Source organism: Salvelinus fontinalis, chromosome 6, assembly GCF_029448725.1.
Source record: "Salvelinus fontinalis isolate EN_2023a chromosome 6, ASM2944872v1, whole genome shotgun sequence".
In the NCBI taxonomy this organism is placed as follows: Eukaryota; Metazoa; Chordata; class Actinopteri; order Salmoniformes; family Salmonidae; genus Salvelinus; species Salvelinus fontinalis.
In genome coordinates, this window is record NC_074670.1 from 10,450,714 (window position 1) to 10,475,626 (window position 24,913).

The 24,913-nt window shown below is 44.8% G+C and overlaps 1 protein-coding gene across 2 annotated transcripts in view; it reads right to left on the reverse strand.

Moving 5' to 3' along the window:
• cpne4a (copine IVa) overlaps window positions 1-24,913 on the reverse strand; it is a 105,458-nt gene that overhangs the window by 38,129 nt on the left and 42,416 nt on the right. Inside the window, exons 3-7 of one of the 2 annotated variants that reach the window (XM_055924841.1) lie at window positions 14,532-14,711; window positions 13,154-13,225; window positions 10,086-10,160; window positions 5,202-5,285; window positions 5,028-5,117 (exon numbers count right to left, since the gene is read on the reverse strand). In XM_055924841.1, coding sequence (XP_055780816.1) covers window positions 5,028-5,117; window positions 5,202-5,285; window positions 10,086-10,160; window positions 13,154-13,225; window positions 14,532-14,711 — 501 coding nt within the window. The remainder of the gene's footprint in view (window positions 1-5,027; window positions 5,118-5,201; window positions 5,286-10,085; window positions 10,161-13,153; window positions 13,226-14,531; window positions 14,712-24,913) is intronic. The other variant, XM_055924842.1, reaches the window with a different exon arrangement.

Here is a 24,913-nt window from a genome sequence, read left to right on the forward strand (position 1 = left end):
AATGTTAACTTTCACTGCTATGCGGATGACACACAGCTGTACATTTCAATGAAACATGGTGAAGCCCCAAAATTGCCCTCGCTAGAAGCCTGTGTTTCAGACATAAGGAAGTGGATGGCTGAAAACTTTCTACTTTTAAACTCGGACAAAACAGAGATGCTTGTTCTAGGTCCCAAAAAACAAAGAGATCTTCTGTTAAATCTGACAATTCATCTTGATGGTTGTAAAGTCGTCTCAAATAAAACTGTGAAGGACCTCGGCATTACTCTTGACCCTGATCTCTCTTTGACGAACATATCAAGACTGTTTCAAGGACAGCTTTTTTCCATCTACGTAACATTGCAAAAATCAGAATTTTTCTGTCCAAAAATGATGCAGAAAAATTAATCCATGCATTTGTTACTTCTAGGTTAGACTACTGCAATGCTCTACTTTCCGGCTACCCGGATAAAGCACTAAATAAACTTCAGTTAGTGCTAAATACGGCTGCTAGAATCCTGACTAGAACCAAGAAATTTGTTCATATTACTCCAGTGCTAGCTTCCCTACACTGGCTTCCCGTTAAGGTAAGGGCTGATTTCAAGGTTTTACTGTTAACCTATAAAGTGTTACATGGGCTTGCTCCTACCTATCTTTCCGAGTTGGTCCTGCCGTACATACCTACACGTACGCTACGGTCACAAGACGCAGGCCTCCTAATTGTCCCTAAAATTTCTAAGCAAACAGCTGGAGGCAGGGCTTTCTCCTATAGATCTCCATTTTTATGGAACAGTCTGCCTACCCATGTGAGAGACGCAGACTCGGTCTCAACCTTTAAGTCTTTACTGAAGATGTATCTCTTCAGTAGGTCATATGATTGAGTGTAGTCTGGCCCAGGAGTGTGAAGGTGAACGGAAAGGCTCTGGAGCAACGAACCGCCCTTGCTGTCTCTCCAGGGCCGGTTCCCCTCCCTCCACTGGGATTCTCTGCCTCTAACCCTGTTACTGGGGCTGAGTCACTGGCTTGCTGGTGCTCTTTCATGCCGTCCCTAGGAGGGGTGCGTCACTTGAGTGGGTTGAGTTACTGACGTGAACTTCCTGTCTGGTTTGGCGCCCCCCCTTGGTTGTGCTGTGGTGGAGACCTTTGTGGGCTATACTCGGCCTTGTCTCAGGATTGTAAGTTGGTGGTTGAGGATATCCCTCTAGTGGTGTGGGGGCTGTGCTTTGGCAGAGTGGGTGGGGTTATATCCTTCCTGTTTGGCCCTGTCCGGGGGTTTCTTCGGATGGGGCCACAGTGTCTCCTGACCGCTCCTGTCTCAGCCTCCAGTATTTATGCTGCAGTAGTTTATGTGTCGGGGGGCTAGGGTCAGTTGGTTATACCTGGAGTACTTCTCCTGTCTTATCCAGTGTCCTGTGTGAATTTAAGTATGCTCTCTCTAATTCTCTCGTTCTCTCTTTCTCTCTGAGAACCTGAGCCCTAGGACCATACGTCAGGACTACCGGGCATGCTGACACCTTGCTGTCCCCAGTCCGCCCGGCCTTGCTGCTATTCCAGTTTCAACTGTTTCTGCCTGCGGTTACGAAACCCCTACCTGTCCCAGACCTGCTGTTTTCAACTCTTAATGATCGGCTATGAAAAGCCAACTGAGATTTATTCCTGATTATTATTTGACCATGCTTGTCATTTATGAACATTTTGAAAATCTTGGCTCTCTCTAATTTTCTCCTTCTCTCTTTCTCTCGGAGGACCTGAGCCCTAGGACCATACGTCGGGACTACCGGCCGTGGTGACTCCTTGCTGCCCCCAGTCCGCCTGGCCTTGCTGCTATTCCAGTTTCAACTCTTCTGCCTGCGGTTATGGAACCCCTACCTGTCCCAGACCTGCTGTTTTCAACTCTTAATGATCGGCTATGAAAAGCCAACTGAGATTTATTCCTGATTATTATTTGACCATGCTTGTCATTTATGAACATTTTGAAAATCTTGGCTCTCTCTAATTTTCTCCTTCTCTCTTTCTTTCTCTCGGAGGACCTGGGCCCTAGGACCATGCGTCGGGACTGCCGCCCGTGGTGACTCCTTGCTGTCCCCAGTCCGCCTGGCCTTGCTGCTATTCCAGTTTCAGCTGTTCTGCCTGCGGTTATGGAACCGCCACCTGTCCCAGACCTGTTGTTTTTCAACTCTTAATGATCAGCTATGAAAAGCCAACTGAAAATTATTCATGATTATTATTTGACCATGCTTGTCACTTATGAACATTTTTGAACATCTTGGCATAGTTCTGTTATAATCTCCACCCGGCACAGCCAGAAGAGGACTGGCCACCCCTCATAGCCTGGTTCCTCTCTAGGTTTCTTCCTAGGTTTTGGCCTTTCTAGGGAGTTTTTCCTAGCCACCGTGCTTCTACACCTGCATTCTAGCTGTTTGGGGTTTTAGGCTGGGTTTCTGTACAGCACTTCGAGATATTATCTGATGTACGAAGGGCTATATAAAATCAAATTGATTGATATACTATTATAATGCTACCATTATGATGCTACCATTATGGTCTACTATTATGATGTTACCATTATGGTCTACTATTATGATGCTACCATTATGATCTACTATTATGATAATACCTTTATGATGCTACCATTATGGTCTACTATTATGATGCTACCATTATGGTGCTACCATTATGGTCTACTATTATGATTCTATCATTATGGTCTACTATTATGATGCTACCATTATGATCTACTATTATAATAATACCATTATGATGCTAACATTATGGTCTACTATTATGATGCTACTATTATGATGCTACCAGTATGGTCTACTATTATGATGCTACCATTATGATGCTACCATTACGGTCTACTATTATGATGCTACCATTATGATGCTACCATTATGGTCTACTAGTATGATGCTACCATCATGATCTACTATTATGATAATACCATTATGTTGCTACCATTATGGTCTACTATTATGATGCTACCATTATGGTCTACTATTATGATGCTGCCATTATGGTCTACTATTATGATGCTACCGGTATTGGCCTACTATTATGATGCTACTATTATGATGCTACCATTATGGTCTACTATTATGATGCTACCATTACGTGGTACTATTATGATGCTACCATTATGATCTACTATTATGATGCTACCATTATGGTTGTACTATTATGATGCTGCCATTATGATGCTACCATTATGGTCTACTACTATGATGCTACCAATATGGTCTACTATTATGATGATACCATTATGGTCTACTATTATGATGCTACCATTACGTGGTACTATTATGATTCTACCATTATGATCTACCATTATGATACTACCATTATGGTCTACTATTATGATGCTACCATTATGGTCTACTATTAGGATGCTACCATTATGGTCTACCATTATGATGCTACCATTATGGTCTACTATAATTTCAATACTTATTTCAAAAAGGTTTGCTGATACCGTGGGTGCGGTTAATGTTGGTAGTAATATGGTCAGACAGTTTCTTAGCCTTCAACGTTTAAATGTGAATGATCTCTTTAGCTCCATGTCATTTCCTGCCCTGGGGTTAATTGCTGTTGGCCCCACCAACACACATCCAACTCTACAGTGACCTCATCACTCATACCCCTAAAGAGCACAACCGTGGCAACCAGGGCTGTTTGAAATCTTGGGATGAAGAGGAGAGGTGTGATTGGCAACATGGAGGGATTGGGGCAAGAGGTAGGTGGGAGGGGAGTTGGGGTGGGGGGGCCATTGAGAGCTTAACCTCCTCCCACCTCAGCACCACCCTCTCTATCTCCTTGACTGGAGAGGAGGGAAGGAAGAACAGAGGGAAGGAGAAAGAGAGAGAAAGAGAGAGAAAGAGAGAGAGAGAGAAGAGAGAGAGAGAAGAGAGAGAGAGAGAAGAGAGAGAGAGAAGAGAGAGAAAGAGAAGAGAGAGAGAAAGAGAGAGAGAGAAAGAGAGAGAGAGAAGGAAAGAGAGAGAAGAGAGAGAGAGAAGGAAAGAGAGAGAAGGAAAGAGAGAGAGAGAAAGAGAGAAAGAGAGAAAGAAAGAGAGAAAGAGAGAAAGAGAGAAAAAGAAAGAGAGAGAGAGAGAGAGAGAGAGAGAGAGAGAGAGAGAGAGAGAGAGAGAGAGAGAGAGAGACTCAGTGCCCCTAAACACAATGAGACACTGCTGCAGCTCATTGTTGGTGCCTAAATGTTTAATGAGAAAGTCTTATTTGTTTAGAGCAGGCCCTTCAGGCGCGCATTAGACTAACTGTAGTTTAATGATTTAGTAATTCCAGGGAGTTAGAAAGGGGGGAAAAGGCAATAATACACACACACACACACACACACACACACACACACACACACACACACACACACACACACACACACACACACACACACACACACACACACACACACACACACACACACACACACAAGGCAATAAAGGAAAAGGGGAAAGATACAGACCATGAGAGGGAGGAAAGAGGAGGAGTTATAAAGGTGGTGGGGGCGGGGCGTTTGAGAGTGTCTCTCTTTCCACTCCCCTGGTCTAATAGACGTCCTCCGTCTTGGTCCTGTATGATCAGGCCAAGCCACAAATGACTCGTTTAGAGAGCCCTCAAACTGAACTCTGGATCTTGAAGCCAGTTAATTTTTACATTATTCCCATCTAATCAAGGAATGATTGACTAGAGATGAGGGAATGAAGAATAGAGGGAAGGAGAGAGAGACTAATCAGGGACTGATTTAGACCTGGGACACCAGGTGGGTGGTAGTAATTATCAGCGAAAAACAGAAAACAAGGGGTTAGAGTTGAATACCCCTGCTATAGAGAATCCCCTTCCTCCCTAGTCCAGCCCTTCCTCCTGACTCTAGTAGACAAACCCCTTATAAGATTGAGGCCATGGTGCTGAAATCAGTGTTGCTCACCTGCCAGTCAGTCCACTACTGTGGCAAAAGTGCTCAATCAGGTCCCCTGGGCTGGCAAGAAGACATAGAGCCAAGCACATACATACAATCAATCAGACACACACATCTATACCTTTAGAGGCCGGTCATGGTCTCCACTGCAGAGGGAATTCAGGGAAGTCTTGAAGGTTTTCCACACCGGGTTAAGGTTGTTCATAACAGTCTGTGAGTGAAACAGGAAAGAGAAAAGTAAATAAGCTAAAGTAATTGGATGGAGCCATTTGAACAAAACGACTGCTGGTTTTACCTCTGTTCTGTGCACAAGCTGTAGCGTGTCGTCATCGTTCATCCTGAAGATCTCCAGAAAAGGGTCTGATTTACTAAAAAAGTCCTGCACAGAGAGATACACAGTGGGCTTTCGGAAATACATCAACTACCATCTTAATGCCATGCTGAGGGATTGCAATATCTCCCTCCCAACCACTTTGGCCCTAACACTGTGAAAGTGGTCAATAAAATACCTAACGTTGTTGTGAGGAAGATGGTTGCCATGTTGTCCAAATTCATGCGTTTATCAAAATCAACAACACACTGAGGTCCTCTACAAACGCTCCTGTATGTGTATAGGTAATCTACATGGAATATATATTATACATAGAATATACTGTACTGACATCTATCTAACTCTCTGCCACTATATCTCTGCCTGAGAGGCTGGTCTCTCTCCTTCCTGTTCAATGATTGATAGAGCTGAGCTGTGATGCAATCTGTAGGAGGGTTATCTCTGGTAACTCCCGAGACGGGTGCCAAAACTCCTCAACAGCTAAATTAGATGAAGAAACACTGTACCTCATACATAACTCCAGTCCCTGAGGTTGTAACTCGTTACAGTATACAGCTAAGACGCCTTTCAAATTGTCTTGGTACTTTGACTTAACTAATAAGAGCAGCACTGGGAAGTAGAAAATCACAGATTGTTCTCAACACTTTTGGACAACAAGTAGAAATGTCAAATTGCAGATTGCATTTCGAAAAAACAACTCCTCAACATCACGACAGGGTTATTTCTGACCATGTCATCGGGAATTGTCTACAGTAAGATGGCGCCGGAAGAAATGGCAGCTGTTTTACGTTTTTTTTTGCGTTATTTGTAACTTATTTTGTACATCATGATTCTGCCACCATGTCTTACAGCAAAAAAGAGCTTCTGGGTATCAGGACAGCGATCACTCACCTCGGATTATACAAAGATTTTTTCTTCAACGAGCAGGACGCACAGGATGTACTTCAGACACCTGACAAGGCCAAAATCCCCGTCATTGGAAAGAGAAAGAGACGCAGGTATAGAGGACATAGGGCGGGGTGCCTCGTAAAAATCCGCCAACGGCGAGTGGGAAATCTGCCCTTACCATCAGTATTACTTGCCAACGTACAATCATTTAAACAATAAATTAGACGAGGAACGATCACGAATACCCTACCAACAGGACATCAAAAACTGTAATATCTTATGTTTCACCAAATCGTGGCTGAATGATGACATGGATATCATTCAGCTGGTGGGATATACGCTGCACCGGCTAAATAGAACAGCACACTTCGAAGACAAGGGTGGTCTGTGTATATTAGTAAACAACAGCTGGTGCACGAAATCTAAGGAAGTCTCTAGATTTTGCTCACCTGAAGTGGAGTATCTCATGATAGTGTTCATCTATATTTTTCGTGGCTGTTTATTTACCACCACAGACGGATGCTGGCACTAAGACCGCACTCAGTCAGCTGTATAAGGTAATAAGCAAACAGGAAACTGCTCACCCAGAGGCGGCGCTTCTAGTGGCCGGAGACTTTAATGCAGGGAAACTTAAATCCATTTACCTCATTTCTATCAGCAGGTTATATGTCAACCAGAGGGAGAAAAAAATTGTAGATCACCTTTACGGCACACACAGAGACACGTACAAAGCTGTCCCACACCCTCCTTTGGCAAATCTGACCATAATTCTATCCTCCTGATTCCTGCTTACAAGCAAAAATTAAATCAGGAAGCACCAGTGACTCGGTCAATAAGAAAGTGGTCAGATGAAGCAGATGCTAAACTACAGGACTGTTTTACTAGCACAGACTGGAATATGTTCCAGGATTCTTCCGATGGAGAAATACACCACATCAGTCACTGGCTTTATCAATAAGTGCATCGAGGAAGTCGTCCCCACAGTGAAAGTACATACATAGCCCAACCAGAAGCCATGGATTACAGACAACATTCACACTGAGCTAAAGGGTAGGTGCGGAACTCTAACCTGGAAGCGTATAAGAAATCCTGCTATGCCCTGTGACGAACCATCAGACAGGCAAAGCGCCAATAAAGGACTAAAATTGAATCGTACTACACCGGCTCCAATGCATGTCGGGTGTTTAGCAGGGCCTGCAAACTATTACAAACTACAAACGGAAGCACAGCTGCGAGCTGCCCAGTGACACGAGCGTACCAGACGAGCCATATCACTTCTATGCTCGCTTCGAGGCAAGCAACACTGAGGCAACACTGAGGTAGCCGATGTGAGTAAGACCTTTAACAGGTCAACATTCACAAGGCCGCTGGCAAGGCATGTGCTGACCAACTGGCAGGTGCCTTCACTGACATTTTCAACACGTCCCTGATTGAGTCTGTAATACCAACATGTTTCAAGCAGACCACCATAGTCCCTGTGCCCAAGAACACGAAGGCAACCTGCCTAAATGACTACAGACCCGTAGCACTCAAGTCCGTAGCCGTGAGTGCAAGGCTGGTAATGGCTCACATTAACACCATTAGCCCAGAAACCCTAGACCCACTCCAATTTGCATGACGCTCAAACAGATCCACAGATGATGCAATCGCTATTGCACTCCACACTGCCCTTTCCCACCTGGACAAGAGAAACACCTACGTGAGAATGCTATTCATTGACTACAGCTCAGTGTTCAACACCATAGTGCCGTCAAAGCTCATCACTAAGCTAAGGATCCTGGGACTAAACACCTCCCTCTGCAACTGGATCCTGGACTTCCTGATGGGCCGCCCCCAGGTGGTGAGGGTAGGTAGCAACACATTTGCCACACTGATCCTCAATACTGGAGCAGGGGTGTGTGCTCAGTCCCCTCCTGTACTCCCTGTTCATCCACGACTGCATGGCCAGACACGACTCCAACGCCATCATTAAGTTGGCAGACGACACAACAGTGGTAGGCCTGATCACCGACAACAACGAGACAGCCTATAGGGAGGAGGTCAGACACCTGGCCGGGTGGTACCAAAATAACAACCTCTCCCTCAATGTAATCAAGACAAAGGAGATGATTGTAGCCTACATGAAAAGGAGGACCGAGCACGCCCCCATTCTCATCGACGGGGGCTGTAGTGGAGCAGGTTGAGAGCTTCAAGTTCCTTGGTGTCCACATCAACAACAAACTAGAATGGTCCAAACACACCAAGACAGTCGTGGAGGCCACGACAAAGCCTATTCCCCCTCAGGAAACTAAAAAGATTTGGTATGGGTCCTCAGATCCTCAAAAGGTTCTACAGCTACAACATCGAGAGCATCCTGAATGGTTGCATCACTGCCTGGTACGGCAACTGCTCTGCCTCCGACCGCATGGCTCTACAGAGGGTAGTGTGTACAGCCCAGTACATCACTGGAGCTAAGCTGCCAGCCATCCAGGACCTCTACAGCAGGTGGTATCAGTTGAAGTCCCTAAACATTGTAAAAAGACCCCAGCCACCCCAGTCATAGACTGTTCTCTCTTCTACCGCATGGCAAATAGTACCGGAGTGCCAAGTCTTGGTGCAAGAGGCTTCTAAACAGCTTTCACCCCCAAGCCATAAGACTCCTGAACAGGTAATCAAATGGCTACCCGGACTATTTGCATTGTGTGTCATCCCCCCAGTCCCCCCCAACCCCTCTTTTATGCTGCTGCTACTCTCTGTTTATCATCTATGCATAGTCACTTTAACTATACCTACATGTACATATTACCTTAATTAGCCCGACTAACCGGTGCCCCCACACATGGACTTTGTACCGGTACCACCTGTATACAGCCTCGCTACTGTTATTTTCACTGTCATTTTACTGTTTTTTTATTTCTTTACTTATCTATTGTTTACCTAATACCTATTTTTTACTTAAAAATGGCACTGTTGGTTAGGGCTTGTAAGTAAGCATTTCACTGTAAGGTTGTATTCGGCACACGTGACAAATACACTTTGATTTGATTTGAATTGGGGCCAGCAATGATCATGATATATCCTGGTCTGGTTATGCACACCTGATGTCTGATCCTAGTACTACAATCAACTTGACTGGATGCTCCAGGAGAAAAATTCCCTCAAAATACCTGCTGATCAGAATAAATCTACAGTTCAAAAAACACGAAATCAATCATTTATAAACACAATTTTTACTGATAGGATACTGATAGGAAAATTAAGAGCAAATCACTTTGATTGATTGCATTTCTCCCTGCAGATGCAATGCTTATTTGCATTTTAGTGCTGGAATAATGTACTTTAGCACCTGTGGTGAGGGGAAACTTATTTCAGTTGAAGGCAGACACACACGCCAAACACACACACACACACACACACACACACACACACACACACACACACACACACACACACACACACACACACACACACACACACACACACACACACACACACACACACACACACACACACACAATCTTCCATTTAGTGGAGATTAGCTCATTTAAATTAGACTGTGATTGGAGATACACTGGGGCTGAGAAAGACACCAGGAGACTTAAAAACATCTCTTGGACTTAACCACAAACACACCACACACACCTCTGCTCTCTCTCTCCTTTCTTATCTCCCCATCTCACATATCTGTGTTGTGTGTTTGTGTGAGCCAGAACCACAAACACAGCAGAAGAGACTGAGATGGGGAGTTGGATGGATCATAGATCCTCATTGAGGAGGGATTGGTTCTCTGTAGCTAATGTGTTTCTGTTGTAATTATTCCTCTGATGGGATTTTCCCCTTGAAGCATAGCTCTATGTGTATAAAAACTGTTCTGAGACCAGTTGATGCCATGGTTAATGGAGAGGATATACAATAATGTAATGCATTCATAATAAATGAACGAGCGCAAATGAAACATGTTCTGTAGCGTTGAAACCTTACCTTGTCGTCAAGTTTCCTGGCACTGAAAGAAAGTTCCACATAATCATCATTCCCTGTCAGCTCCTCGGCAGTGACCTGCAGGTACATAACACACACCTGCTTCTAATATTCACACACACCTGGTTCTAATATTCACACACACCTGGTTCTAATATTCACACACACCTGGTTCTAATATTTACAAACACCTGGTTCAAATATTCACAAACACATGGTTCTAATATTCACAAACACCTGGTACTAATATTCACACGCACCTGGTTCTAATATTCACACACACCTGCTTCTAATATTCACACACACCTGGTTCTAATATTCACACACACCTGATTCTAATATTCACACACACCTGCTTCTAATATTCACACACACCTGGTTCTAATATTCACACACACCTGGTTCTAATATTCACACACACCTGATTCTAATATTCACACACACACCTGGTTCTAATATTAACACACACCTGGTTCTAATATTCACACACACCTGATTCTAATATTCACACACACACCTGGTTCTAATATTCACACGCACCTGGTTCTAATATTTACAAACACCTGGTACTAATATTCACACACACCCTGGTTATAACCAGAAACCAGAAACCAAAAAGAACTTGTAATCATTGTAGTGAAACGCATGATAGGCATATTGTCTTTCATACTTTGAGTTCATAAATTGCTTGTACTGTTCTGTATCTGCCTCCGGGTTCATATTTGTTTGTCAACTGTTTAGATATGAAATATTGTGGAACCATTCCTCATCTGGTCTAATATATGTCCTATTGACACTGATGTTAGTTTCTTTCTGCTGGGAGCGCGTTTTCATAATGACCTTGAGATACTGCTCTATTTAGTTCTCTCTTTATATAGTACTATTGTGTGTGTGTGTGTGTGTGTGTGTGTGTGTGTGTGTGTGTGTGTGTGTGTGTGTGTGTGTGTGTGTGTGTGCGTGCGTGCGTGCGTGCGTGCGTGTTTGTGGGTGCGTGTGTGTTTGTGTGTGTGCGTGCGTGCGTGTGTTTGTGTGCATGCGTGCGTGCGTGTGTGTTTGTGTGTGTGTGTGTGTGTTTGTGCGTGCGTGTGTGCGTTTGTGCGTGCGTGTGTGTTTGTGTGCGTGCGTGCGTGCATGCGTGTGTTTGTGTGCATGCGTGCGTTCGTGCGTGCGTGTGTTTGTGTGCATGCGTGCGTGCGTGCGTGCATGCGTGTGTTTGTGTGCATGCGTGCGTGCGTGCGTGCGTGCATGCGTGTGTTTGTGTGTGTGCGTGCGTGCGTGCGTGCGTGCGTGCGTGTGTTTGTGTGCGTGTGGCCCAATAAAATATGATTTACACTATTGAGACTGCCTTGATGCCTTTTTTGAAAGAGGTTATTTTCCATGCATAAGCAAACAGGCAATGTGCTTCAGAAACAAAACAATACGTATGTTCATCTCAAACAGACACATGCATGCATATCTACTTGTTAAGTTCAGATGCTACTCTACACCAAACTCAGAAAGTGTAAAAAATAACTCCTGTGTCTAAATTAAAGTTTGCCTGGTCACTTTGACTGTAGATTAGGTGGTAGGCTTCTCAAATCAAATCAAATCAAATTGTATTGGTCACAGACACCTGATCAGCAGATGTTATTGCGGGTGTAGCGAAATGCTTGTGCTTCTAGCTCCGATAGTGCAGTAATATCTAACAAGTAATATATAACAAATTACACAACATATACCCAATACACACAAATGGAATGAATTAAGACTATATACATACAGACGAGCGATGTCAGAGTGGAACGGACTAAGATCCAGTAGAATAGTATAGAAAACAGTATATACATATGAGATGAGTAATGCAAGATATGTAACCATTATTAAGTGAACGAGATACCGTAGAATAGTATAGAATACAGTATATACAAATGAGATGAGTAATGCAAGATACGTAAACATTATTAGTGTTCCATTCGTGGAGAGCGGGTAGTTTGCCCCCGGTGATGCGTTGGGCAGACCGCACCACCCTCTGGAGAGGTTGCGGGCGGTGCAGTTGCCATACCAAGCGTTGATACAGCCCGACTGGATGCTTTCAATCGTGCATCTGTAAAAGTTTGTGAGGGTTTTAGGTGACAAGACACATTTCTTTAGCCTCCTGAGGTTGAAGAGGCTCTGTTGCGCCTTCTTCACCACACTGTCTGTGTGGGTGGTCCATTTCAGTTTGTCAGTGATGTGTACGCCAAGGAACTTGAAGCTTTCCACATTCTCCACTGCTGTCCCGTCGATGTAGATAGAGGGGTGCACCCTCTGCTGTTTCCTGAAGTCCCCGATCATCTCCTTTGTTTTGTTGACGTTGAGTGAGAGGTTGTTTTCCAGGCACCACACTCACAGAGCCCTCACCTCCTCCCTGTAAGCTGTCTCGTCATCGTTGGTAAAATTAAGCCTACTAGTATTGTGTTGTCTACAAACTTGATGATTGAGTTGGATGCGTGCTTGGCCACGCAGTCATGGGTGAACAGGGAGTACAGGAGGGGGCTGAGCACGCACTCACCCTTGTTGAGGATCAGCGGAGTGGAGGTGATGTCTCCTACCTTCACCACCTGGGGGCGGCCTGTCAGGAGGTCCAGGACCCAGTTGCACAGGACGAGGTTCAGACCCAGGGCCTCAAGCTTAATGACGAGCTTGGAGGGTACTATGGTGTTGAATGCTGAGCTGTAGTCAATAAACAGCATTCTTACATAGGTATTCCTCTTGTCCAGATGTGATAGGGCAGTGTGCAGAGTGATGGCGATTGCATCGTCTGTGGATCTATTGGGGCGGTAAGCAAATTGAAGTGGCTCTAGGGTGGTAAATAAGGTAGAGGTGATATGATGCTTGACTAGTCTCTCAAAGCACTTCGTGATGACAGAGGTGAGTGCTATGGGGCGATAGTCATTAAGTTCAGTTACCTTTGCTTTGCTTTGGACAGACAGACAGACAGACAGACAGACAGACAGACAGACAGACAGACAGCGAGAAAGCTACAGAGAGAAAGCTAGAGAGAGAGAGAAAGCTAGAGAGAGAGGGAGCTAAGTGACAGAGAGGGGCCTTACCATGATGAAGGACTTGCTCACTGTGCTGCCCTGTTTGAGCAGCGGTTTGGTGAGCTTCCTCTGGGACACAATCTGTTTGGAGAAAGATAAGAGGTGAGACTCCCCTGACTCGATGCCTCACATCAACAACACAGCAACTCAGGAGAACCAGACGGGGGAAACTGGGATGAGGGAATCACCGGCACAGTAAAAAAGAAAGAAAGAAAAAAATGAAGAGTTTTGCACAAGTGTCTGAAGTAAAAGAGAGTGTGGTTGTATAGGGTGAGGTTGGGGAGTTCTGAAGAGAAGTTTTGCCGTAAACACATGCTGGAAAGATGCCATAAAATAATTGGATGCTGTGAGGCTTTCCACATTATGCAAGTAAGATGCAATATGTGAGTCTTTGTAAAGGTTCAAAGCCTTCTCAGTAAATTGTCAATGCTGGAATGGTTGCATGGTACAGTAGGCCTATTGGATGATTTTGAGAATAAAATATGAAGTAAAACTGTAGAAATGTAGTAAAACCCCTTGGTGAATCCTATTCACAATATAAGGTGTTTCTAAATGATGTCTCTGATTTGCATTGAGATGTACCCACAGTCCCACCGTCTCCTTGGCGACACAACAGAGTGGAACAAAATGAACAGCTCATCCATATGAACATCTCCCAGGAGTTAGAGGGAAAAGACAGAGAAAGAGAGAAGGGGGAGAGAGGGAGGCAGAGAGGGATACTTTGAAACTTGGATCAAACTCAAACTAAATATTGAAATTCATAACACATGAAATTAGTTTCTGGGGAATTCCTCAGAACAACTAGATGAAGATAGCAGGGCCTATGAACCATGTGTCAGCAGTGGTGGGGAAGAATCGTTTGCTGTTGGCATAGACACACAATAATACCAGAGAGAGGCTCAGAAGGCTCAAACATTCCAGGCCCGCTGGCGTACCGGACGCCAACTGTTTCAGCCGACAGCTGCATGTAGCAAAACACTCTTAATGAAAGTCTGGGAGATTATTTCATTATGTGCCTTATCATTATTTGCACGCGGCATGTCATTTTACTGGAGGCTGACAGTATGCAAACATTACAGAGAGAGAGAGCTCCCTTTTTCCGGTGAAAAGGGTTGATATAAAACACGCTACACTGCCCGACCAACTGCCACTAAACCACTTAACTCGCTTGTTTTTTACGTTACAGGAAATGACCCGTGCAGAGAGGGAGGGTGAGAGGTAGGTGTTGTCTTTCTTGAGTAAACAGTCTCACTGGGTCTACTAAAAAGCCTCTGCTAACTGCTTTTAATGGTCTCTAAGTTCAGCTCGGTCCAGCATTAGCACTTAGCACTTAGCATTGTGTTAGAGATAGTGTCGGAGTTAGTGTGGCGTTGCCGTGAGAACACACCTGTCCCAGTGTGCACTCCATGGCCCCCAGAAAGTCAGCCTCCTTGATGCCGTTGTGATTGCTGCTGATGTCATAGAGCTCGTAACGTAGCCGCTGTACCTCCTCAAAGTAGAAGTCCACGGTGAAGACTTTAGAAAAGGTGGGGCTTATAGAGCTACGGATCACCTCTGTCCTGTCAACCTGCAGAGAGAGAGAGAGAGATAGAATGAGTGTGTGCCCAGTGGGTTTATTCCATTGGAGGCTCCTCAGAGAAGGAAGGGGAGGACCATCATCCTCATTGAATTTCAGAAATAAATAAAATAGTGAAACATCTAAAAAGTTCATCACTTTAAGATAAAACTAAACTAAATATATTCACGTCACCATATAATTTATTAAAATACACTGTTTTGCAATGAAGGTCTACAGTAGCCTCAATAGCACTCTGTAGGGTAGCACCATTGTGTAGACGGAGGACAGCTAGCTTCCGTCCTCCTCTGTACACATTGACTCCAATACAAAACCTAGGAGGCTCCTGGTTCTCACCCCCTTCTATAGAGTTACACAGTTTTTATGACAACTTCCGGAGAACGTCCTCTAACCTATTAGAGCTCTTGCAGCATTAACTCCTCACCCTCCCTCTTTAAAATCCAAGATGTCCTAGCAGTGGGATGTCTGTTTTGATTGTCTTGTCCTGTCATTTGTATATATCGTTTTTTTCTTCGTATATATTTTTTACATTTTCAATCTCATTTTCCATCTACGGACCGAACATACTCTCCTGCAACCCGCCTCACCCAATGTGGTATGGATCTGCTATTTTGTACACTTTAGAACCGGAACCCCTTCAGGAGCTAGCCAGCTAACTAGCTACTAGCTAGTAGTCAGTTAGCCACTGCTAGCGGTCATCACCGTTAACTCGGACTGCCAGCCTCAGTTCGATCAACTCCTGCCAGCCTGCACAGCGCGATATCTACCCAGAGCATATCGGACTGCTTTTCTCTACCACGTCTCCGGATTCCTACCGCAAGCTCTGAACCTTTACTCCAGATCATCTCAGCTAGCTAGCTGCTATCCGAGTGGCTACTCCTGGCTAACGTCTCTGTCCCGAAGCAAGCACCAGTTAGCCTGGAGCTAGCCTCGAACCTTGCCCATCTCCCGGCTAGCCGAAGAGATCAATCAAGCAATTCCTGGCTTCAATTACCTCTTTTGCCAATTGGCCTGAACCCTTTGCTGCCGACATGGAACCCCGCTGATCCATCAAGACTGGTCTACTGACGTAACCATCAGAGGGGGTTTCAACAGGCTCTCACGTTGCGACGTCCCCCTAAGGCCCATCTGCTAGCCTGCTGCTAGCCCCGGCATGCTAGCTGTCTGAATCGCCGTGCCTCCAGCTCGCCTAGCTACTCACTGGACCCTATGATCACTCAGCTACACATGCCTCTCCCTAATGTCAATATGCCGTGTCTATTGATGTTTTGGAGAGTAATTTTTGTCTTATTTCACTGCAGAGCCTCCAGCCCTGCTTAATATGCCTTAGCTAGCTCTTATGTTCCACCCCCCACACATGCCGCGAATGACTTAAATGGTGCCTCTAAAGACAAAACCTCTCTCATCATCACTCAATGCCTAGGCTTACCTCCACTATACTCACATCCTACCATACCCTTGATTGTACATTATGCCTTGAATCTATTCTTCTGTGCCCAGAAACCTGCTCCTTTTACTCTCTGTTCCGAACGCACTAGACGACAAGTTCTTTTAGCCTTTAGCCGTACTCTTATCCTACTCCTCCTTTGTTCCTCTGGTGATGTAGAGGTTAACCCAGGCATTGCTGCCCCCAGCATCACTCCCATTCCCCAGGTGCTCTCATTTATTGACTTCTGTAACTGTAAAAGTATTGGTTTCATGCATGTTAACATTAGAAGCCTCCTCCCTAAGTTTGTTTTACTCACGGCTTTAGCACACTCCTCCAACCCGGATGTCTTAGCCATGTCTGAATCCTGGCTTTGAAAGACCACCGAAAATCCTGACATTTCCATCCCATCCCAGCCCTGGACACCATATGTGATTTGATCGCCCCCCATCTATCTTCAGAGTTCGAACTGTTAGGTGACCTAAACTGGGACATGCTGAACATCCCGGCCGTCCTACAATCTAAGCTAGATGCCCTCAATCTCACATAAATTATCAAGGACCCTACCAGGTACAACCCTAAATCCGTAAACATGGGCACCCTCTTAGATATCATCCTGACCAATTTGCCCTCTAAATAAACCTCTGCCGTCTTCAACCAGGATCTCAGAGATCACTGCCTCATTGCCTGCGTGCGTAACGGGTCCATAATGGGTCCAAAGACACTGTAAAGTCCATGGAGAATAAGAGCACCTCCTCCCAGCTGCCCACTGCACTGAGGATAGGAAACACTGTCACCACCGATCAAACGATAATTGATCATTTCAATAAGCATTTTTTCCACGGTTGGCCATGCTTTCCACCTGGCTCCCCCTACCCCGGCCAACATCTTGCCCAACCCTCCCCCCACTTCTCCTTCACCTAAATCCAGACAGCTGATGTTCTGAAAGGACTGCAAAATCTGTATCCCTACAAATCAGCCGGGCTAGACAATCTGGACCCTCTCTTTCCAAAATAATCCGCAGAAATTGTTGCAACCACTATTACTAGCCTATTCATCCTCTCTTTTGTATCCTCTGAGATGCCCAAAGATTGGAAAGCTGCCCTCTCCTCTTCAAAGGGGGAGACACTCTAGACCCAAACTGTTATAGACCTAAATCCATCCTGCCCTGCCTTTCGAAAGTCAAGTTAATAAACAGATCACTGACCATTTCGAATCCCACCGTACCTTCTCCACCATGCATTCTGGTTTCCGAGCTGGTCATGGGTGCACATCAGCCACGCTCAAGGTCCTAAACGATATCATAACAACCATCGATAAAAGACAGTACTGTGCAGTCTTCTTCATCGACCTGGCCAAGGCTTTCGACTCTGTCAATCACCGAATTCTTATCGGCAGACTCAACAGCCTTGGTTTCTCTAATGACTGTCTCGCCTGGTTCACCAACTACTTCTCAGATAGAGTTCAGTGTGTCAAATCGGAGGGCCTGTTGTCTGGACCTCTGCCAGTCTCTATGGGGTGCCACAAGGTTCAATTCTTGGGCCGACTCTTTTCTCTGTATATATCAATGATATCTCTCTTGCTGCTGGTGATTCTCTGATACACCTGTATGCAGACAACTCCATTCTGTATACATCTGGCCCTTCTTTGCAAACTGTGCTAACAAACCTCCAAACAAGCTTCAATGCCATACAACACTTCTTACGTGGCCTCCAGCTGCATTTAAATGCTAGTACAACTAAGTGCATGCTCTTCAATCAATTGATGCCCGCACCCTCTCGCCCGACCAGCATCACTACTCTGGGCGGTTCTGACTTAGAATATGTGGACAACTACAAATACCTAGGTGTCTGGTTAGACTGTAAACTCTCCTTCCAGACTCACATTAATCCAATCCTAAATTAAATCTAGAATTGGCTTCCTTTTTCGCAACAAAGCATCCTTCACTCATGCTGCCAAACATACCCTCTTAAAACTGACTATCCTACCGATCCTTGACTTCAACGATGTCATTTACAAAATAGCCCCGAACACTCTACTCAGAAAACTGGATGTAGTCTGTCACAGTGCCATCCGTTTTATCACCAAGCCCCATATACTACCCACCACTGCAACTTGTATGCTCTCTTTGGCTGGCCCTCACCACATACCCGTCGCCAAACCCACTGGCTCCAGGTCATCTATAAGTCTTTGCTAGGTAAAGCCCCATCTTATCTCAGCTCACTGGTCACCATAGCAACACCCACCCGTAGCACACGCTCCATCAGGTATATTGCAGTGGTCATCCCCAAAGCCAACACTTCCTTTGGCCACCTTTCCATCCAGTTCTCTGCTGCCAATGACTGGAACGAATTGCAAAAATCTCTGAAGCTGGAGTCTTATATCTCCCTCTAACTTTAAGCATCAACTGTCTGAGCAGCTTACCTATCACTGTACCTTTACACAGTCAATCTGTAAATAGTACACCCAAATACCTCTTCCCCATATTGTTACTTATCCTCTTGCTCTTTTGCACCCCAGTATCTCTACTTGCACGTCACCATCTGCACATCTATCACTCCAGTATTAATGCTAAATTGTAATTATTTTCGCCTCTATGGACTATTTATTGCCTACCTCCCTACTCTTCTACATTTGCACACACTTTACATAGATTTTTCTTTTTCTTTTCTTTTGTGTTATTAACTCTACATTTGTTTATGTGTAACTCTGTGTTGTTGTTTTTGTCATACTGCTCTGCTTTATCTTGGCCAGGTCGCAGATGTAAATGAGAACTTGTTCTCAACTGGCCTACATAGTTAAATAAAGGTGAAATAAAATACAAATAAATAAATAAACTGACATGTTGTCCACCCAATCAAAGGATCAGAGAATGAATCTAGTACTGAAAGCATAAGCTAAAGCTAGCTGGCACTGCAGTGCATAAAATGTGTTGATTAGATGACTTAAAGAGAGAGAAAGACAATAGTTGAACAGTTGCGTATAAATGTATTTCTTCAAAAATGAAGGAGAAGCAAGAGAGAGAGAGAGAGAATAAACTATATTTTGTATTTCTTTTAACGTTCACGTTCACTTACTTAGCTAGCAAATGCAGCTAGCTAGTTTAACCTACTCAAACACCCGGCTAAAACAGAGAGGGATGCTATGTTACCTAGCTGGCTATGGCTATCCAATACTGGAACTATTCCAAGTCAAGGTAAGCTTTTGGTTGAATTAATATATTTCCACCGTGGCTTGCCAGTGTAACTGCTAAACTGCTTGCTAACTGTACACTGTACAGCATGATTGTAGCAGGTTTACTAATGCATTCGTTTTCTACTAGCTATGTTGACTTGACATTAGCTAAATTGGTGATAACAATGTAGGCTGTGTGTAGCGGTTATGATATGAAGGTTTAGCTTGGAATGTTTTTTTTGCCTAGTCACAGACAGCTCATGTGTTGTGCACTGAAGTCCACAAGCAAAGGGAAAATGTGAGAAAAGGAGAGAGCGTAGATGTGAGAAGGAATTATCCAACGATCAAAATTATCATGCTGTTTGTATATGGGGCGGCAGGTAGCCTAGTGGTTAGAGTGTTGGACTAGTAACCGAAAGGTTACAAGATCAAATTCCAGAGCTGACAAGGTAAAAAATCTGTCGTTCTTCCCCAGAACAAGGCATTTAACCCACTGTTCCTAGGCTGTCATTGAAAATAAGAATATGTTCTTAACTGACCTGCCTAGTAAAATAAATAAATATTGCTGCTATGGAAGTGAAATGTGTTTGCGTCCTATCAGTGGTATATTAATTCTGTTGAAAAAAAGATATTAAACGGAAGCAAACGGAAAGAAATGGGGATAAACATACTTGAATCTGTCCAAAAGAAACTCTTGTTTGCAACTGTTGGACTAATTACAACACCCTAGATCATCTAGATGAAGGCGAGAGTGTGCAAGGAGATATTTAATGTGTCTCTGTCGGTCATCCAATTACTCAAATTTCTTGCGACCTTTGCCCCTACATTGAAAACTTAAATTCATAGGCTAAGTTGTAGCAACCTCATGATGGGTATGGGGATAATTAGAGTATCATGTAGTAGCCTAAACCTATCGCTGTTACATTGAGCTAGGTGAATGGAATATGAAGGACAGGCGGCAGATAGCCAAGTAGAGTGTTGGACTAGTAACCAAAAGGGTGCAAGATCAAATCCCCGAGCTGACAAGGGAAAAAATCTGTTGTTCTGTCCCTGAACAAGGCAGTTAACCCACTGCTCCCCGGTAGGCCGTCATTGAAAATAAGAATTTGTTCTTAACAGACTTGCCTAGTTAAATAAAATCCAATATGCTACAGTAGAAATAAGGCCATGCTCATAAAAAATATATTGTCCTCCCTCATCTTAAATGGCACCGACCGCCACTGGTATATTCCGATAGTGTTTGTCTGAGGGGAGAGGGACACAATGCAGAAATAATGATATTTTAATGTTGCATTTTTTTGGGTTCAGCAATTTAGCTTCAGGCAGGCGTAAATTGGTTGCTGAGAAGTCTTTCTTGGCAGTGCCATCTGGCTGTTAAGTAGAAGTATTGAGATCTAGTGCCAGACTAACACACCCAACAGGCAGTAAGACAGACAACAATAGAAGGACCTAACAGGCAGTAAGACAGACAACAATAGAAGGACCTAACAGGCAGTAAGACAGAGAACAATAGAAGGACCTATAGTAGAAGAACAGACAACAATAGAAGGATCTGTAGTAGAAGAACAGACAACAATAGAAGGATCTATAGTAGAAGAACAGACAACAATAGAAGGATCTATAGTAGAAGAACAGACAACAATAGAAGGAGCCATAGTAGAAGAACATACAACAATAGAATTATCTATAGTAGAAGAACAGACAACAATAGAAGGATCTATAGTAGAAGAACAGACAACAATAGAATGATCTATAGTAGAAGAACAGACAACAATAGAATGATCTATAGTAGAAGAACAGACAACAACAGAATGATCTATAGTAGAAGAACAGACAACAATAGAAGAATCCATAGTAGAAGAACAGACAACAATAGAAGGATCTATAGTAGAAGAACAGACAACAATAGAAGAATCCATAGTAGAAGAACAGACAACAATAGAAGAATCCATAGTAGAAGAACAGACAACAATAGAAGGATCTATAGTAGAAGAACAGACAACAATAGAAGGATCCATAGTAGAAGAACATACAACAATAGAAGGATCTATAGTAGAAGAACAGACAACAATAGAAGGATCTATAGTAGAAGAACAGACAACAATAGAAGGATCTATAGTAGAAAAACATACAGAGAGCAAGCTGCTACTCAAGGAGAAATGCACTTGAATTGAATCTCAACCACATGTGTCTGTTTTGTGAAACCCAAGACAAGGAATCCCTCTGGTGCTGCTCAGTTTACATTGATCTGGGTTCATGTGTCCAAAATGGTGGCTGTGATGGTATCAGTCTGTTTCTGGGTGTCAGACTGAACTGAAGTCAGCATTTTACTGGATTCATGAAGGCCATTTCAAAGAAAGTGTCACTCAATTGTGTTTCCCTTTCAGTTTTATATCATACGGGATCAATGCTGTGTTCATACTATAAATGATATCTGCCAACATTGGGTCCCTTGCTCTGTTTTCAAGATTCATTGTGTTATGCCTCACATCATGTGGTCCCTGATGGTGGAATACAATGGCATTTATCTGTTTTGTCCTGTGCCCTTTTCATGTGCCAGCTTGTGTCAGAGTACAGGTAGTCTCTTGTAATAGCCATGTGTCTCCTATAGAGGGGAGTCTAGAGGTCTGATATGTGGCACAAGGCTAGAGTAAAGGCCTCTCTGTGTTCTAGATCCTCCCAACAATAGAAAGGAAATGTATTTTTGTTGTTGGACATTTTTGTCCCAATTTCACATGGAATAACCCTTCAATTAATCCCTTTGATTCAATGTACCACGTATTAGACATCAGACCACACCTGTCCAACTGCACTGACTTTGAAAACAAACAATTTATTTAACAAAGGGAAAATTGTAATGTACCTAATTAAACAAAATAAACACATTTTCTAAAGGGGCCACTTTTGCACTCCATCTCTCCCTGAGAGCAGGCTCTCTCTTTCTCACTGGCTGGTGAAAAGGTTGTGAAAAACATCACCGGCCCATTTAGTAGCTCCAGACAGATGTTCCCTGGTCACCATAGCAACATCTGCCTTATTCTCTAGCTCTGGCACCTACCCAGAATGCAACATTGCACAGAAAGAGTAGATAGACATTACCAGATCCCCTCCTGACTCCACAGTGCCAGGATGTACACCTGTTATCAGAACTTCATCCAACATACCGACGGGGAGATCTAGTGAGTCTGTTGAACATCTGGTTGATCACAGTGCACCTTCTTTCAGATTCTGCTCCAGGTGTTTGGTTAAGTTAATGCTGCTCAGTTTATAAGGCCGGTGCATTCATATTCTCCATGGCTGAGTCACAGAGGAGGGAACAAACCTTAGAGCAACAGGTCCATTATGCAGGTCAGGAAGAAGATACAAGAGAGACCAATAGGACAAAGCCTCCGGGTTGAAAGCCAGTAGAATAATGAAAAAGTATATGAACATAGCATTAAAAAGATTGCGCTCCTGTCTTTTTACTTACACCCTCTAGACCAAAGGAGAGGAGAGGAAAGGAGATTGAACACGATTAGATAACAGAGGAAAAGATGGAGAGGAGAGAGGAAGAGAGGAGAGAGGAAGAGATGAGAGGAAGAGAGATGAGAGGAGAGATGAGTGAGGCGAGGAAGAAAGGAGAGGAGGAAGAGAGGAGAGAGGAGAGGAGGAGAGGAGAGAGGAGAGAGGAAGAGTGGAGAGAGGAAGGGTGGAGAGAGGAGAGGACAGGAGAAGAAGAGAGGAAGAGAGGAGAGGAGAGGGAAGAGATGAAGAGAGGAGGAGTGGAGAGAGGAAGAGTGGAAGAGTGGAGAGAGGAAGGGTGGAGAGAGGAAGGGTGGAGAGAGGAGAGGACAGGAGAAGAAGAGAGGAAGAGAGGAGAGGAGAGGGAAGAGATGAAGAGAGGAGGAGTGGAGAGGAGAGAGGAAGAGGAGGAGAGGGGAGAGATGAGAGGAGACAGGAGAGAGGAGAGTGGAGAGAAGAAGAGAGGAGGAGAGGAAGAGAGGAGAGGGAGAGAGGAGAGATGAGAGGAGAAATGAGAGATGAAGTGAGGAGAGTGGAGAGGAGGAGAGTGGAGAGGAGAGAGGAGAGGAGAGAGGAAGAGCGGAAGAGTGGAAGAGTGGACGAGGAGAGAGGAGAGGAGAGAGGAAGAGTGGAGAGGACATAGGAGGAGAGGAGAGGAGAGAGGAGAAGAGATGAGAGAGGAGAGAGGAGGAGAGAGGAGATAGGAGAGGAGAGAGGAGAGGAAAGAGGAGAAGAGAGGAAGAGTGGAGAGAGGAGAGAGGAGAGTGGAAGAGAAGAGAAGATCGACGAGCAAGAGAGGGGAGGAGAGAGGAAGAGAGGAAGAGAGGAGCTAGGAAGAGAGGAGAAGAGATGAGAGGAGAAGTGAGAGAGGAAGAGTGTAGAGGAGAGAGTAAGTGAGCAGAGGAGAGAGTAAGTGAGCAGAGGAGAGAGGAAGAGAGGAGAGAAAACAGAGGAGAGGAGAGAGGAGAGATGAGAGATGAGAGGATACAGGAGAGAGGAGACAGAAGAGAGAAGACAGGAGAGAGGAGAGGAGATGAGAGAGGAGGAGAGGATGAGAGATGAGAGGAGAGAGATGAGAGGAGAGATGAGAGATGAAGTGAGGAGAGTGGAGAGGAGGAGAGTGGAGAGGAGGAGAGAGGAGAAGAGAGGGGAGAGGAAAGAGGAGGGGAGAGGAAGAGTGGAAAAGTGGAGAGAGGAAGAGTGGAGAGAGGAGAGAGGAAGAGAGGAGAAGAGTGACGAGTAAGATAAGAGAGGAGAGAGGAAGAGAGGATAAGAAGAGAGTAGGAGAGATGAGAGGAGAAGGGAGAGAGGAGAGAGGAAGAGAGGAAGAGTGTAGAGGAGAGAGTAAGTGAGGAGAGGAGAGAGGAAGAGAGGAGAGAGTAGAGGAGAGAGGAGAGGAGAGATGAGATGAGTAGCGGAATAGAGGAAGAGAGGAAAGGAGAGGAAAGGAGAGGAGGGAGAGGGGGATCAGGGTCTCTAAGATGAAGAGAGGAAGAGAGGAGAAGCAGGGTCTCTAAGATGAAGAGAGGGAGAGAGGAGAGAGGAGAGGGGGAGCAGGGTCTCTAAGATGAGGAGAGGGAGAGAGGAGAGGAGGAGCAGGGTCTCTAAGATGAAGCGAGGGAGAGAGGAGAGGAGGAGCAGGGTTTCTAAGATGGAGAGGGAGAGAGGAGAAGAGAGGGGGAGCAGGGTCTCTAAGATGGAGAGGGCGAGAGGAGAAGAGGAGAGGAGCAGGGCCTCTAAGATGAAGAGGAGAGAGGAAAGGAGAACGGGAGAAGGGTCTCTAAGATGAAGAGAGGGAGAGAGGAGAGGAGAGGGGGAGCAGGGTCTCTAAGATGAAGAGAGAGGAGAGAGGAGAGGAGAGGGGGAGCAGCGTCTCTAGATGAAGAGAGAGGAGAGAGGAGAGGAGAGGGTGAGCAGGGTCTCTAAGATGAAGAGAGGGAGAGAGGCGAGGAGAGAAGGAGCAGGGTCTCTAAGATGAGGAGAGGGAGAGAGGAGAGGGGGAGCAGGGTCTCTAAGATGAAGAGAGGGAGAGAGGAGAGGGGGAGCAGGGTCTCTAAGATGAGGAGAGGGAGAGAGGAGAGGGGGAGCAGGG